Below are 16,129 nucleotides of genomic sequence, written 5' to 3'. Positions count from 1 at the left end.
GCCACAAAGCATGTATACACATCATTGTGATTTGCAATTCAGAGTGGGGCCCTTCTAAGCCTCTCCTAATGGACGATACATAATGAGTCACAGAGTCCTTGCGAGTCGCAAAGTCTTTTCCAACTCACAAAAGGGCTTTAGTACATCGAAAGCATTAGTCCCAAAATTCATAAATGCTTACCATTTTCATATCTACCTTTATATTCTTTATACCATGACAGTAGTACGCGCACAAATTGCAAACCAGAAATGCCTTAGCATTGACCAAACTGTTTTTGAAAGTTGGGTATTGAAGCATTCGATGGTTGCATTACTAGTTTCCTTTCTCCAGGGAAAACTTGAACAGGCTTTATTGATTTTTCGCGCTCAGTGTGCAGAGTCCAAAGAAACGCTCGGCAGACGCGTTTCTGCTTTAAAATAGCGCTTCATCAGTGCCCGTTTCTCTGGCTATTCTCTTTCCTGGGGGTCACTTCAATTCTAGATGTCCACTGTGACCACTTTCTGTCAGATGGTTTCTTGCCTCTCCTCCGCCGTAAGGACTGCTAGCCACCTCACATTCTCCTCCCAGGCAACTGCATTCGGGGTGATGAAGTCCTCTGTGAGAGCCCATACAGTTACAGGGCCTCTCATACACCGTGTGATGTCCCAATCATGTTGGCAGCTAACTTTCCACTATCCGCAGTTGTGTGCAGGAATTCAAGCCCATTCCGGTCTCCCCTTATGAGGCAATGGAATATTGCCTCCTCTCTCCCCATGTGCCAGATACCTCCTCGTGGAAATGTGTAGCATATATTTATAAATATATATATTTATATTTATGACATTGACCTGAACAATCTACATTGGGTTGCCATGAAGGCCAGCACTATGGCTGTTGAGTTTCAGTGAAATAAGTTGTTACTTCCTAATCTTTGCTTAGCTTCCATTTGGAATAATGTTTGCATACAGAGCAGACAGTCTGAGATGCCCACAGGGATCCCCCGAAGGACATCAGAGGTCTTTGCAAAGAAGGTTAGGTGGGAAGATGCTCTTGCTTGCCTTCATCTACATTGGGCCACTGTTAGCCAGAAGCACGCTCATTGTTATCGTCTTTCTTTTTCAGCCCATTGACTGGTACCGAGCACCTCACAGAGCCTCTCCTGTGTTGCATCATAAGGGGAATGTTTCAGAGCACCCCCAAACCCAGCATCGGGACCCAACACATGCTGGAGAAGCTGTCACCCAAAGTCAACCATCGGAGCCAACAGGAGTGATCACAACAAAAAATCTGGCAATGTCCCCACCACTGAGGTAAATGTCTCCTTACTATCAGGAATGTTTTCCAGCTGTAAACAAGAACATTTCGGGGAAATAACGTGACCATCGAGCTCAGCTGGTAGTACTTGCCTTCCTTTCACTATCCAACTGGCGTGAAGTTTTCAATCAATGACCCACCTCAGCTCCTTCTGAAGGTCCTAATGTTCCTCACCTGCGAAAACCTGGCCGCCTAGCTGGGCTCTAGCATTGGTGTGGTGGTAATATTCCTTTGTGAACAATATGTATACATCTCCGTCACTCACAGGTGCCTATAGGAAAGGAGTGTGCAGGGTGGGCACCAAGGAGGTTGGCAGGGTAGAGTCTAAGAACCTACAGAGTGAAACGTCTATTGTGTCTCCAGACACTGTCTTCCACCCTTCCGCTACCGCACTCCTAACCTCCCTTGACGTTTGATGCCCCTTCATAACTAGGAGTCAGGTAGGAATGGGCAGAGCTGGGGGCCTTCATAGTGCTGGTGCAGGGCATGTGCTTGGAAATGGCCTTGGTCTGCCACGTCATCCACCACTGCACCAATGTGAAATCTCAACAGTGACACACTATCTAATTACATGAAGCTTAATGTAGCTTGTTCCTCATTGCTGACAGTTTCTGTTGAAGTGGAAAAGATGCAATTAAGTAAAAACTATAATTGAGATGCTTAGGCTCTGCTATCCGTACCTTAATCACTAGACCACATATGTGACTCCACCAATGGCATGGGTGTTTCTGGGGATTTACAATTCATGTGTACCTTTTGTCCTTCCCCCCACTCTTTGGAACAGAGCACGCCCTCCTTCTGCACCACCATCCCTCCGGAGAAGTGCATGGCATCCTACAGTCAGCGTGAAGAGAAATCCCAGGATCTGCTCCCGGAGCACAGCGCGAGGGTGCAGCTGGGACTGCTTCCCACCAGCAAACCTCAGCACTGCTACAGGTACCCATTTATGCTTCAAGTTTTCTGAATATGCTGATCTTTTTCATGGCAGCACGTGAGCATATTCAATGTAGCTCTAAATGAGAGAGCCTATTCAGAAAACAATGATCCTTTTTGAATGCATATAATTTTCAAAAACATTTGCAAAACAGGCTGGTAGTGTATAAAATGAGATCCATATGTGTGGAAAGGACCTGAATCGGATTGGTGACGGGTGGACTGAAGGAATGATATGAACAACTCATGGATATAGAGTTCTTTTTGCCCTGAGGAAGTTCACATGTGGTGAATGAAACGCATTGGATGTTTGCTGTAATGTTTGGAGTCTCATTTTTTTATCCACAAAGAGAAATAGAGAAGATATGGAACACATGCAATTTGGAACTGGACTTCTTTGAATGAACTGTGATTTATCGGTGCACCACAGTTTGTGTTTTATAAAATTAGTTGGTTGTGTATGATGTTGTGGGCAGCAATGCAAAGGTAAGGGTGTCAATCATATGACCTTTTAATTATGCATAAAAGGAAGGGCACTGAGGGAAGGCCTCATCTTCAGACGGAAAGGGATGAGGCAAATGGGAAATAATTTCAATTAATTCCAATTAACAATGTGGGCAGGGCGGTCACACCCAGACAACAACGCAGAGGGCTTGAGAAGGGGTAGATGAGATAAAGATTTAGATCAAAGAGGCCAGGTTTTATTCAATGACGAAGCATAAACAGCGCTTATAGGGATGGCATGCACGCTGTTGGATCTGTAGCAGAGGTCCTACGTGTGTAACATGCAGTGCTCCAATTGAAAGTGCTCTTCCTTGTGTCTTTGTGCAGTTTGCTGCAGCGCCTATGTAGAAACTCCATCTGAGTCCCAAGTGGCACCGCGATAAATAATCCTTCAAATGGCAACCAGCAGAAGAGATAAGTCAGGGACGCGAAGGAGGAGCGAAGTGAATTAGAGTCAAGGAGTCATGGACTGCCAAGGAAGGTGGGAGCTGCTGCTGTGGGCACCTACGTTGTGCAGATACATGTCCGCCTCAGTGACATACAATCAACAGTGTTGTAAATGTCCCTCCCTTCCATAAGGAATATCCTGATACTTCCACATGCAGAAACCAGCTACCAGTTATAAGCTCATTAACATTTTTGCTTTTGCCACTGATCATGGGAGCTACCCCAAGTATTGCAAAGCAAAGCCCCGAAAAGGCAAGTTTTAGTAGGCGGTAAAACAGGCAATCTCTGCAGATATTACATGGGAGAGAGAGGACAGGTAGAGCTGATGCATGCAAGATCGACTGGAACAGGGGTAATCGTGAAGGGCAGTATTGTAAATGTCAAGACCATATCGTCCTGGCTCCCCCTGCTGCACATGCAACTCCCTTTTTGGGAAATACCTCCATCTGCTGTCCTTGACCGTGGTGCAGAAGTATCCCACGTACTGCCCGTGTTTGCAGTGTCCTTTGAGGGACATCCATACCAAGTATACTCTCCCAGGCGCAGAGGTGACAAAGAAATGGGAGACCTTTTGCAGGATATACTGGGTGGATACAGGGAGTACATGACAGCTACCTGTGTTTAGAAGAACCTGCTGCAATTGTATTGTATGCGGATAGCTCAGTTGGTTACTGCTTTTGAAATAGTGATCCTTTTCTTACTTGCAGTTCATAAGTTACAATCGTAATATAGCGCAGTGAGCTATCAACTGCCATCAAAGGGCTGCATACAAACTGCATGATACAGGATAGAAAATTAGGCCTTTTACAAGTTTTTCATTATCCTAGTGTTGCTAAAGGGTTTGTTTGGGTAGAAAGAAATTCTTGTTAGTAAATACTACCCTAACCACTGTGTTACGTTCTGAATCCTAAGTTTGGACTACCAGTATGGAACATGTGAATCCTACACCTTGTAGTCCACTATGTCTTCTCTAAAACTTTTTATTCACTAATTTACACACGTATGATTCATTGTCTCTGTATGTGTGTGTGGTGTATAGTGCTCCGACATCCTACACTGTTAGGAGAGGCGCTTTAAAACAAATGAAATACATGTGAGAGAGGGCTATTGTATTGTAATTGCATTTATATAGCGCTTACTATCCCTGACGAGGCGTCAAAGCTCTTTTTTGGCGTGTAGCATGCTACTCCGGAGCCCATAAAGGATTAGTGTTGAATTGGTATAGTGAAATATGAAAGTGATTTGAGCGGTGGATATGTTAGTCCGTTATTTGGATTCAGAAGGATAGCGGAAGGATAGAAGAGGAAAAAAAAGGTTTGCATATATATAGTGCTTGTTACCCCTGATGGGGTGATGAAGTGCTTTTTTGGAGAGAGCACGCTACTCCGGAAATCCATAAAGGATTAGTGTTGAATTAAGGTAGTGAAATATGAAAGTAATTTGAGTGGTGGATATTAGTCAGTTATTTGGATTCATTAGGATAGCGGAAGGATAGAAGAGAGAAAAAAAGGTTTGCATATATATATATATCGCTTGTTACCCCCAATGGGATGTTGATGCGCTTTTTTGGCAATGGAGAGATGAGAGGCACTGTTGCAGGGTGCACTATAAGATCATCGGTTACTATGCTTTAAAAGCGGATACAATGGAATATATAATGAAGCATGTGTTGTAATTTGTTCTCAAATGTTCTGGGGGGGGGGGGGGACTCCTCAAAATCTCCCACCTCACAGTGGTCAGGCTCACTTACTGTGCTCCTACGCACCATATGGTGCTGGTCTGACAAAATTTGCCAGGGCTGCATTGGGTTCCCAATCTGACTCTGCTAAAGGAACATTTTGCACTGAGGAAACAGGCACCATAAAACAAGCAGATGTAAAATGCAACCTAACAAGGCTATACTTATGAAAGAGCTGAAGCTCCTGGAGTGCAGCTTTTACTAAAGAGCAGTACAAACTAAATAGAAGTATTCCTCATCAGAGAGGACACGGAAGAGGGAAACAATGCAATATTGATACTTGCTTTAGATGTGGTGCAGACATTTCAGGGACTAACACCATGTCAAGCCCCTATCTTGAGACATCAAGTAGCCTGGAACAATGATTATCGAAGGTAACTCCACAATCTCAGGCTGAAAAGGAGCTCATAACAGTGTCTTTACAGGATGAAAGCAAAATAACACTCTTGCTTTAGGAGGAAGGGTCTATAAAGAAGAGAAGCAAAAAGGATGGCACGAGGCCGACATTAGACATGGGCACCCATAATTGAAAGCGCCCGGTCTGCAAAGACTGGTTGATTGCCTGAGAAACAGCATCTTATTAAATGCTTTGAAGAACAGTAACCTCAGTTCAGTTGGTAAAGACGATTGAGCAACCCAGATTCAAATGTCCTAACTTAAGTTCATTAGAGTTGACATTCATGAATGACCGAGAGCAAAACAAAAATGTGTTATTGTGGGAACTACAACTGACAACTGCACACTGATTGAAACCATCAGCATGAGTAGGCATTTATGGAGCCTCTCAGAAGGTTCTGTTGATTTGACTTAAGACTTAAAGGCAAGCCTTCACAGGAAGCCAAACCTGACCCATTTCAAACCCAGACAAAACTCTTTCTCGTAGCTAAAATCTCCCCTAGATGATCCCCCACGGCACAATGGAAACGACAGAGAACATGTAGTTCTAAAGGGAGCTTTGGCCCTGACTCCCATCTCAAGTGGTGTGGTAGCAGAATATCAGTGTCAGACCTAAACATCGGGTCCTAAATATAATTCACAAAAAATATCACCCCATTGGATTTAATAATAGAAAACCTACAACCGATGTGACAATATGTTTGTCAACAACATTTATGAAAAGATATTTATGTCAGATGATATTTCTGTATACAACATTGATATTGACAATATTTATTAAGCGCATCGCTTACCCGGAGGTATCATGGTGCTAACTATGAACCTAAGTACAGAAATGGGGCCAGTTGATAAAAAGCCAGGTTTTAAGCCTTTTCCTAAAAGCAAGAAGCTCTGGTATGGATTTTAAAGAGAGAGAGCGACACAGTTCCATTTGGTGGCTGTGTTTCTAACAAAGCCCCTGCCACCCCATCACTCGTTTGTAGGAAGGAACTGCCACATTTTTAGCTAGATCTTAACGATCTCTTAGGGATGTAACAGGTAAGATTTATTTTTAAGTAGTCTTGGCTGGTTCCATATAGTGATTTGTGCGCAAGGCACAATGCTTAAATGTAATCTGTTTTTCCACGGTGAGCCAGTGCAAGGTTTCAGTGCAAGAGATGCAGATTCAAACCTTTTTTTTTTTTTTTAAAGCAGTCTAGCCGCCATGTTCTGCACAATTTACAGTCTTTTAAGAATACGTTTTTGAAGACCTTGAAGGAGTCCGTTACAACAGTCTAGGCGGGCCAGTACAAGAGCAGTGACAACTGTTTTTAGTAGGTCAAAGGAAAGCAAATGGGCGATCTTCTTGATCGTTTTTAAAATGTAAAAAGAAGAGGAGACCATGTGATTAAATTGATCTTTCAATGTGTGCCTGTCATCAATCATTACCCCCAGGTTCTTCTCCTTGCTATTCGGTATGGGCACATCCCCAAGCTCTTGTAGCCACCATGAAGGCGACCAGAAAGATGCATCTTTGCCAAAAAGCATGACTTCTGTTTTTGTGGAATTTAACTTCAGGTAATTCCTACTCATCCACTCGCTGACCTCATTACTTTTGTTAAATCTGTCAGCCGTGGATTGAATGTTGTTTGTGACTGACACAATGATGTGAGTATAATCTGCGTAGGTCACAAGCGAGAAGGCAAAAGATTTATTGAGTTGGCGAGGGAGGAAACAAACATTGAACAGGGTCGGGCTCTGAGGGACCCCGCATGGCAGAGTGAAGGGCAGGAACGTAAAACCTTGAAAATTGACCAACTAGGATCTATCATTTAGAAAGGACTGGAGGAGTGCAAAGGCCATGCCTTCCACCCCGGCAGCCTTCAACAGGTCCAATATTCGGCTATACAATCTCGCCAACACAGCCATAATCATCCATATCTACGTTTGATTGCTATAGACCTCCTTCACAATCAAAGTGCTCCCTGTTTTACACGCCAGGAACAATCTGTATCATGCGACAACAAATAAAGAGGGGGAAACATTAGAAAATACCAAGTGTCAGTGTTTTTAACTGAAGAAGTATTAAGAAACACTATAATATAATATTGGATGGAAAAATAGGCTGCACCTGTCAGAAGAAAAGGGATTAGCAAGGGGGTATTCTTTGCAATAGTTGCGTTATCCCAACCACACTGCAAGAAATTGCATCCGGTCAACAGCTATGAGCCAAGTGCAGACTTCGATTAGGGCCCATCTCCAGGAACAAAGTTATGTCTGTTCGTTGCGATGGGACAAACGTCTTCCGATAATCTCATGTAATGTAATATCCCAATAGTTAACCCTTACGAAGGGCCAAGAGAATTACTGCTGCTTGGAGTATCTGTAGAAATCTTACAGGTAACCCCTGACAACAGGAGATGCTTACATGAAAGAATCTTGCTATTGGAAGCAGCTGGTTCTAATGCCAAAATAGGCAAACATACAGCCCCTTGAAAAAGGAAATGCACGTGGCATAAGAACTGCCCCAATGGTTCCCCACCAAAGAATAAGAGGCCTTCTTCAACATCCTTATTGAGAAATATTTCCTAGTTTCAGCAGTGATGGCATCAGAAGATTATGCAAGAAATGCCATTACCTTCAGGTCGAAAGCAGGAACCGTGATGGTTGAGTACTTTCTCCCTCTCATCCAGCATTTGCAAGAGCATGGAGAACATAGAGCAAACACAAGGGCATATTTTCAAGCCCCTATTGCCACCACAACATCACTTTTTATGACGTTGTGGTGGCGATAAGGGCTTTGCCTTACTTACAAGGTGGCGCTAAGCCACTTAACGTGGCTTAACGCCACCTTGTAAATAAGGTACCCTTTTGTGCTATACTTAGCAAGAAAGGGGCGGGTAATGGGTTTTGTGATGGGCGTTCCACCGCAGGGAAAACCTGGTCTTATCCTGGTGCAACAAGGAGAACTGTTTAATTTCTTCTTGTGTATGCTCTTTCCATTTGTGCTGCACACATAGAAACTGCAAAATGCCATTGATTGTTTATGTGCAGGAAGGTGTAAGTTGCAAAACGTCATTTTTTTTTTTTTAAATCATTGTCTTCCTGCATATAACAATCAATTGCCTTTTGCTCTTTCTATGTGTGCTGCACAAAGCAGCACACATGTAAACAGCGAAAACTAGAAAAAATTAAAACATTTCTCCCTTTTGCACCAGGGTAAGACCAGGTTTTACCCAGTCTTAATTTTTGCGCTGCCCCATATTTACGCCACCCTTGTAAATATGGGACAGCGTCAAAATCAATGGGTGTTGCAGTTGAACACCCACTACAAAACCCATTGCCCGCCCCTTTCACACTAAGTATAGCGTGAAAGGGTGCCCTTTTTTACAGGGCAGAGTTAAGCCATATTTAGTGGCTTAACGCTGCCTTGTGCCTTGTAAATAAGGCGAAGCCCGTATCACCACCACAACGTCAGTAAAAGTGACGTTTTGGTGGCGATAGGGGCTTGTAAATATCCCCCTAAGTGCTTCTCCTGGAAAGGCCCGGGGAGATGGATGTTCAGATGAACTAATCAATATAGCGATCAGGGCCAAAACCACATTAATTTGGCTCAAAAGTAGATACAAGAAAAGGAGCAACTTCTGCTAATATTGAGAAGCCACCTGCGCGTGGTGAAAAGTAAAAATAAGCACATTAAACAGAAACATCTAATCAAAAAGAAAAATAATCCCTTCAAACACAGAAATGGCAGGATAACTTGGCTGCTGAAGAAAATCGAACGTAACTGCGCAGGGAACTGGTAACAAAGCATGGGCATTGAGGCAAAGGTCAGAGATGAGGAAAGGATACATACCTTTAGAACAATATTTAACCCTGTCTGGACCAGTCATCAAAGTCCGATAACACCTAGCATGGAAACGAATACAGTAACCAGGGTGCAACCTTTATTCTGAACCTAAGCACTTCCACAGGCCCATGAGCGCCGAGGAACCCCTAGAGTGAACCAAGGCCATAAAAGGCAAAGCGCGCCAGGCCCAAATATGATGCTTGCAGAACTTTTCACGTGGAACTCTAGCACTTTACTGTCATTTACAAGAAGGATTCTTTCTCGTACCTGAGCCATACAGGGAAATCGTCGACACTAATTTTGTCTCATAGCTATGCCTCAAGGAGACCAAAGCATATGTGAACAGGGGGCAGTGGGGATTCAGATAAAACCACTACTGATTAAGTCAAAACATTGTGAGCAAAGAAAGCAAAAAATGTTCTTGCTATTCCTTAATTTCTGCAAAGTTTTTGATTCGGCCAACTTAATTACACTTTGAAGCTAGAGTGAACACAAGGGGTTGATGTAGGTAGGGAGAATTAAAACCATCTAAGCAACAGTGTCTCCCCAACTGAGGCTTGGCCTGAATTGGGACATTTCCAGGAGATTTTGGTCCAATGGAGGGTTAAAGTGAGGTTCATATTATGCCCTCCCCCTCCCGCCCCCTTGAGTAGTCTATATGTCAGTTACATAAATTATGCCCTCAAGGCAGTTATGCATGGTTTCTCTACATCGGTGTTCCCTGTTCATATCGAGCTATCGGTGAATACGTCAGCCTGAAGCACAAAAACCCGCACAGCACATGAACAACAACTGGATGTCGGGAAAGTGCACGGTTAATAAGTTGGAACTGAACATAAGGAAATCGAAACATAGAAAATGATGATAAGCTCCCAAACGAAATTCTGTTTACGTGGAGTCAAAATGCCTGCAAAATCTGTCCATTGGCCATGAATGGTCGACCATGATGTAGAGTGTGAGCATGAGGCAAATGGATTTAAAATGCTCCCTTTAGAAGTTCGTAAAACTATCCTCTAGCAGTGGATATCTGGTCATATTTCGTCAGAGCCTTTGTGTTCCCAATTGCAAATCTCTGAAGAAGCAAACGGGGGCGAGGGTGCGCGGTAAATACAGCCAGAGCGGCCGACTTGTGAACCAGGTATGAGTTTCGGTGTCGGCTCAACATTCTGTAATTCTGGCCAAATCACTTAATATCCTCGTGTCTAAAAAATGAATGTGACCTTTTGCAATGTGACTGGCGCTTATGGAAAGAGCTCCAATGCTTCGGGTCGAGTTTGCGCTACACACAACTGAGAAAAGGAATGCAGCATAGAGAAGGTGGAGTTCAGAGACCCAAGTAGAAAACATAATAGCTTAAACGTGACATCACACATGCAGAAACTACCCTAGCATGCACACTTTGAAAGAACGGTGCCAAAGGCATCACGTGTCAAGTTTTACAATCTTGAGGGGTAACCAGCTCCATTCCAGTCCTAATACCTCTGTTCAAAGCTCAGTGTGTGGCTCTGTAGCTGACGGAAGCCGGGGCTGGTCCAAAAAGGATTATTACCTTGAAGACTGACAAAGGAACACCTACAAGAGAATGCTGCCAAATACTCCTCTAAGCTTACACCTGGCGCTTAGCAACTCAGGAAAGAATAAATAGAACGGATGTTTTGTCACTATAATAGATGTACTGTAAGAGTATTACCTCAAGTGCATATTCTCAGCTGCACTCACTTCCAATAACAATTTAAATGCCACCCTGGAAGGCAGATTGTGCACTTTTAAATATCTTAGCGCTGGTATCGTAGTCTTGAAGATTTTTTTTCGTTTTCTACTTCACCAGTATCAGAACTTGTCACAGCCATTTCAGACTAATAAAAATGGCCAGAGCATGACTTCCTGCCGCACATATCTGAACGCATGGTTTATAAATTGCCTAAAATAATGGCATATGATGGTTCTAGGATTCTGCAACTGGAACATTATCAGTGCCATGTCAAGAGATTGAAAGGCTACCTAATGCTATGCTCTGCTATACATAATAGAGTCTATCCATTTCAGCCGAAAGTGGTTTTGCTTCAAACGTATATCTTATTCTGCGCATCATGGCACCAGTGGCAGGCCGAGAGTTCCTCTGACGCTGACACAGTGCTTACACCCATTTCACATCCCTCACACATTGCTGCTGTTCAAGGTTTCTTCAGCTCACATCCTGTCTGTACTTATGCCTTGTTCCTAATGGCTGCCCTTGAGATGCTGCATCTTCATAGGTGAGCACGATTGCTTAGTCCATTGTGAACATTATCCTGGCTTCTGATAAAACTCTTCCATATCATTTGCATGAACTTGGCAGACTTTGAGTGGCACTGGACTGCTCTGACACAGCCTTCATTTACTCACGCGTTTCACAAGGATATACTGAGTCTTTGTAGCTCTAGGGCAGAAAGATAAACTCTTTCAGACACAAACCTCTTCCGGGTGATGGTCTGGTGCATGGATGTCTTCCCAGTAGGGCTAATCATCCGGTTCCTAATGTTTCTAGCGCCCATCTGGTGCAGTAGCTCTTACTCCCTGTTCCTCGTGCAGAACTCCACAAAGCCCTATGTAGTGATCCATCGACACCTATTGCAAGACCTCCTGTTTGGAGAGACGATGGGTAACGCTGGTCTTGCAAATCTAGTCAGTCCATGCCTCTTTCCCCGGCATCCCCATGGAAGGGCCCCTGGAGGGCTGTTCGCTGCTTGTGCTTCATCCAGGGCCTGTACCACAAAGAAGATCGGTCATTAACTGCAGGTCACCGGATTGGTTAGCACACAGTACTGACGTCATCTGAATAAGGAGACATGACCTCCATCTTTAGACATAAAGCACACCCGGAAGTCATCACAAGGAGGGGATTTCATGTGCTTGATGATGTCAGAATGCGTCCCGCACGAGGGTTCTGTCTCCAGATTAAAAGACTGATCCGATAAAGTGCTTTGAAATGTTCTGCTTGGCACTAAGCTGCATTTCCACAAGCATCCAGTAACAGACGACCATTTTGTTCAGGAAGTATTTTTTATTTATTTCAGGTTTGATATTTGCCACTTAGTCGAAGATCGCTCTGATGAGTAGTGTGTTTGCACAGAGCCTTCTTTGTAGATATAGGGGCGTCGTAAGCCCGCAGCTACAGCGAGGTGGGGTTCTTGATGGGCCTTTCTGTCTACACCTCGGCAGAAAAAAGCTCCTAATTAGCGTGAACAGTGGGAGGGTGAGTTAGAGGATGGATGTGTATGTGAGGGAAATGGATGGATGAATAAGAGAGGGTGGAAGGATAGGTGCATAGATGAATGAGTAAAAGGATGGATGTAAGGATGGATTGGTAAAAGGGAGGATACATGGACAGAAACATGGAGGGATGAATGCTTGGGTAAAAGGGTGAATGGATAGATGAGTGAAATGGTGGATGAAAGGATGATGAGCGAGAGGATAATGGATGGGTAAATGAAAGTATAGATGGAGGAGTGAAAGGATGGATGAATGGAGTGAAAGGCTGGATGGAGGGATGAAGTGAAATGGATGGATGAGAGTGAAAGGATGAGTGAAAGGAGGGATGTAAAGGTGGATGAGAGAAAGAAGGGATGGGTGAGTGAAAGGGAGGGCAGATGGATGGCTGAATGAAAGGTTGGATGAGTGAAAGTATGCATGGACGAGCAAGTGAAAAGATGTATTTATGTAGGAAAGGGTAAATGGAGGATGGATGGATGGGTCAAAGGGTGGATGGATAAGTGAAAGGGATGATAGATGGAGTGATAGAGTGTATGAATGGAGGGAAAGCATGGGCATCGTCAACTCCTGCTTTAGCAGCTACAGTGGGGTGGGGTTCTTGATGGGTCTCTTCTGTCTGCAACTTTGGAGACAAAGGCTCATAATTAACATGTGGAAGGGCGAATGAGTGAGTAGATGGATGAATGGATGGATGTGTGAGTAAAAGGCTGGATGGATAGATGCATAGATGAATGAGTAAAAGGATGGATGCAAGGGTGGATTAGTGAAATGGATGGGTGGATTAATGGATGCGTTAATGGATGGATGAGAGAAACAGTGGATGGATGATGAGGGAGAGGATGGATGAGAGTGAAAGTATGGCTGATTAAAAGGATGGATGAATGGAGTGAAAGGCTGGATGGATGAAGTGAAAGGGTGGATGTGTGAGTGAAAGGATGTATGGGTGAGTGAAAGAAGAGGTATAAGGATGGATGAGCGAAAGAATGAATGGATGAATAAAAGGGAGGCTATATGGACGACTGGATGAACAAGTGGACAGATGGATGAGTGAAAGAATGGATGGATCCATGAGTGAAAGGGTAAATGGATGATGGATAAGTGAAGTAGCGGTCCGTGGAGGGAGTTCGGTGGGGGCAGTGAGGCGGGGCGGGGGAGGGGCAGGGTGGGGAAATGTAAACACCGGAATATGGATGCAGCGCGTGCAACGAAATTAGTTTTATTTATTTAAATGCGTACTTACCTCCGTTCATCCATATTCCGGTGTTTACATTACCCCACCCTGCCTCTCCCCCGCCCCGCCTCACCGCCCCACCGTACTCCCTCCACGGACCGCTACTGGATAAGTGGATGGATGGATCGATCGGTGAAAGGATGTATGGCTAAATGAAAGGGTGGATGGATAGAATTGAAGATGGAGTATAGGTTTGGATATGGATGGGCAGTCGAATGGATTAATGGAATGGTGACAGACTGATCAATGAAAGATTGATGGATGACAATGTACACACGAAATGGTGGATATCAGAAGGTGGGTGAAAGAATGAAGGGGTAGATGCTTGGTTGGAAGAGACAAGCAAGCTCTTCTGAGGAGGGTTGCAATGACTTGCTTGGTGCCATAAGAGCTTTGGTTCAAACCGGGGGGTATTATAATTGTCTGGCTACTCCCTATACTCTTTTGCTGTATACAGTTGAACGTTTGTGCCAAATGGGAAAAAGGTTCAAGAAATGGATAAAGAGGAAATCACTGATAACAAGGAACTCCTTGTCTCTCTCTTCAGGGGTACCGTCTACGGCATACTCTCTTTCCTTCATGGATGGCCTTTCCGCTTCGAGTTCAGTCCTCCCCGGCTCCTTTGATCAGACCATGGTAAGAAGGCAGCTCGCACACTTGAAGACGGTAGGCTAGGTATGCCATGATACAGCACACGCCTTTCCTCCCTTTTCTATCTGGGGCAGAAGAACTCCTGGTTCTGCCCAAAATAAGCAGAATAACCAGACTGTTGGGTGGTTGAGGTAACGCATACCAGCCGGTCCCATTTCTCTCTCATACATTCAAGAATAAACCTAACTAACGAAGGCCACAGGGAATGACAACTGATTCAATTATTCAAGACTATGATGCCTGGGACCTCAAAAGCATTCTAGCAAATCATGAAGAGCGGTTTTGGGTTGTTTTCCATACAACGTAGTTGCAAGTGCAGATCAAGTGACTCTGGGTTTGGTCTTGGAGCGCTGTGATGGCGCGACTGGCTTACACAGTAGAACTGATGGTATGTTCTGAACAAAGCAGGGAGACTGTAAATGAGCTACATAGCTGTGGCAACACTTGTCTTAAGTATGAGCCTGCCAAGCTAAACATAGGGGCATTTGTGTCACATGGGGTTCCAAGATAACAGCACGCTCCTAATGTGCCCTTTGCAGTATGAGATAAGAAAGCCCTCCCTACAGGGAAGCATTCCCTTCTACAGGGGCATGTACAACCTAGGAAGCCATGTCTTTACCTTTTAGCATGGACGCTCTATGGGTGTCGAGACACCTCTGTCCATTTATGAAAACATTAACATATGTAAAGCAGATACAACTGTGATTTGGGTAATGTAATGGATTCTTGTGGTTAGTTATTGTGGCATTCACGTATGTGAAAGGCTCAAAATGCAATTAATTAAGGTACACCTAAGCATGCTTTTAAATGTGAAAGATGATGATAACATGGATATTTGTGATGTGTTCCTAATGTTTCTTCGTAGGGTATTGTGAAGTCAGAAACAGTGCAACAGCCTTCTTAACAAAATCTGCTTTCTACTTTCTCTACAAGCCTTTCAGCTATGTAAAAAGGAAGTGTAATCAGAGGTGAATAGTTAGTTCAGCCTGTAGATGTAATAACAGCAAAAGTCAAAGTAAAATGTTGCATGTTTTACTCTCCATGAATATGAAAGTACTTTGACTCAGAGCATTTGTTGTAACATACACATGAAAAAAGGCACAGCTGGCGCGCGTTCACATAGCTTAGGTGTGAAATGTAACTTGTTTTAGCGTACTTATGTGTGACAAGCCATTACAAAATGTATGACAATTTGAGTGAGTCTATATCACGAGTAAAATCAAGCAGTGAAATACTTAGCGAGATGAATACCCCCCTTTTGAGCAGAGACACGCTCTAGGGAAATGTCCTTCAAACTGCTGCAATACCTCACCCCTGCTTATGGAAAGTCACTGACCTATTTACCCTCTACTACAACCTACATTAACCTTTAAGACCCTCTCTCCTCACCAAAAGCCCTGAATAAGCTTCTACGTGTAGTTTATCTACAGAGTTCTTTCTGCATACTAAAGCACTTTACACCCAATGGTTAAAATGATCTTAAAGGAATAGTCACTATCCTATGTTCAGCCCTCTGCTGCCACCAATGTGCCACAGAGAGGTACTACATTATCGTGATCACACAAGCGAGCTTCGCTGAGCTATTTTTTTTCTCACTTTATTTAGTGTCAGCGGTCAACTTCACCTCTTCAGACATTTTTGTGAATATGAGCACCTGAATCAAGAATGTCCCACCGGAAGAGGATTCCAGTAAACTAAAGGGCGATATTCACATCTATAATTTGTATCAACAAGACCGCAGTCGGTGTTAACGAGTCAACCCATCTCCATCACAGAAACAAAACAAAAACAGGTCTACCCTTTCCCTGCCAATAGACACCCAGTGGCGGCTCCTTTGCTAATGCGGAGGAGCGT

The 16,129-nt window shown here is 43.9% G+C and overlaps 1 protein-coding gene across 3 annotated transcripts in view; it reads left to right on the top strand.

Annotated features, from left to right (window-relative positions):
• Positions 1–16,129, top strand: part of LMNTD2 (lamin tail domain containing 2) — a 181,996-nt gene that overhangs the window by 139,227 nt on the left and 26,640 nt on the right. Inside the window, exons 7-9 of one of the 3 annotated variants that reach the window (XM_085644815.1) lie at positions 1,103–1,290; positions 2,079–2,230; positions 14,172–14,299. In XM_085644815.1, the coding sequence (XP_085500941.1) occupies positions 1,103–1,290; positions 2,079–2,230; positions 14,172–14,299 (468 nt within the window). The remainder of the gene's footprint in view (positions 1–1,102; positions 1,291–2,078; positions 2,231–14,171; positions 14,300–16,129) is intronic. The other 2 variants (XM_085644814.1, XM_085644816.1) reach the window with 2 other exon arrangements.

This window comes from Triturus cristatus, chromosome 3_1, assembly GCF_964204655.1.
Source record: "Triturus cristatus chromosome 3_1, aTriCri1.1, whole genome shotgun sequence".
Classification (NCBI taxonomy): Eukaryota; Metazoa; Chordata; class Amphibia; order Caudata; family Salamandridae; genus Triturus; species Triturus cristatus.
Note: the sequence above shows the minus strand (reverse complement) of the source record. Positions and strands in the feature narration are given on the sequence as shown.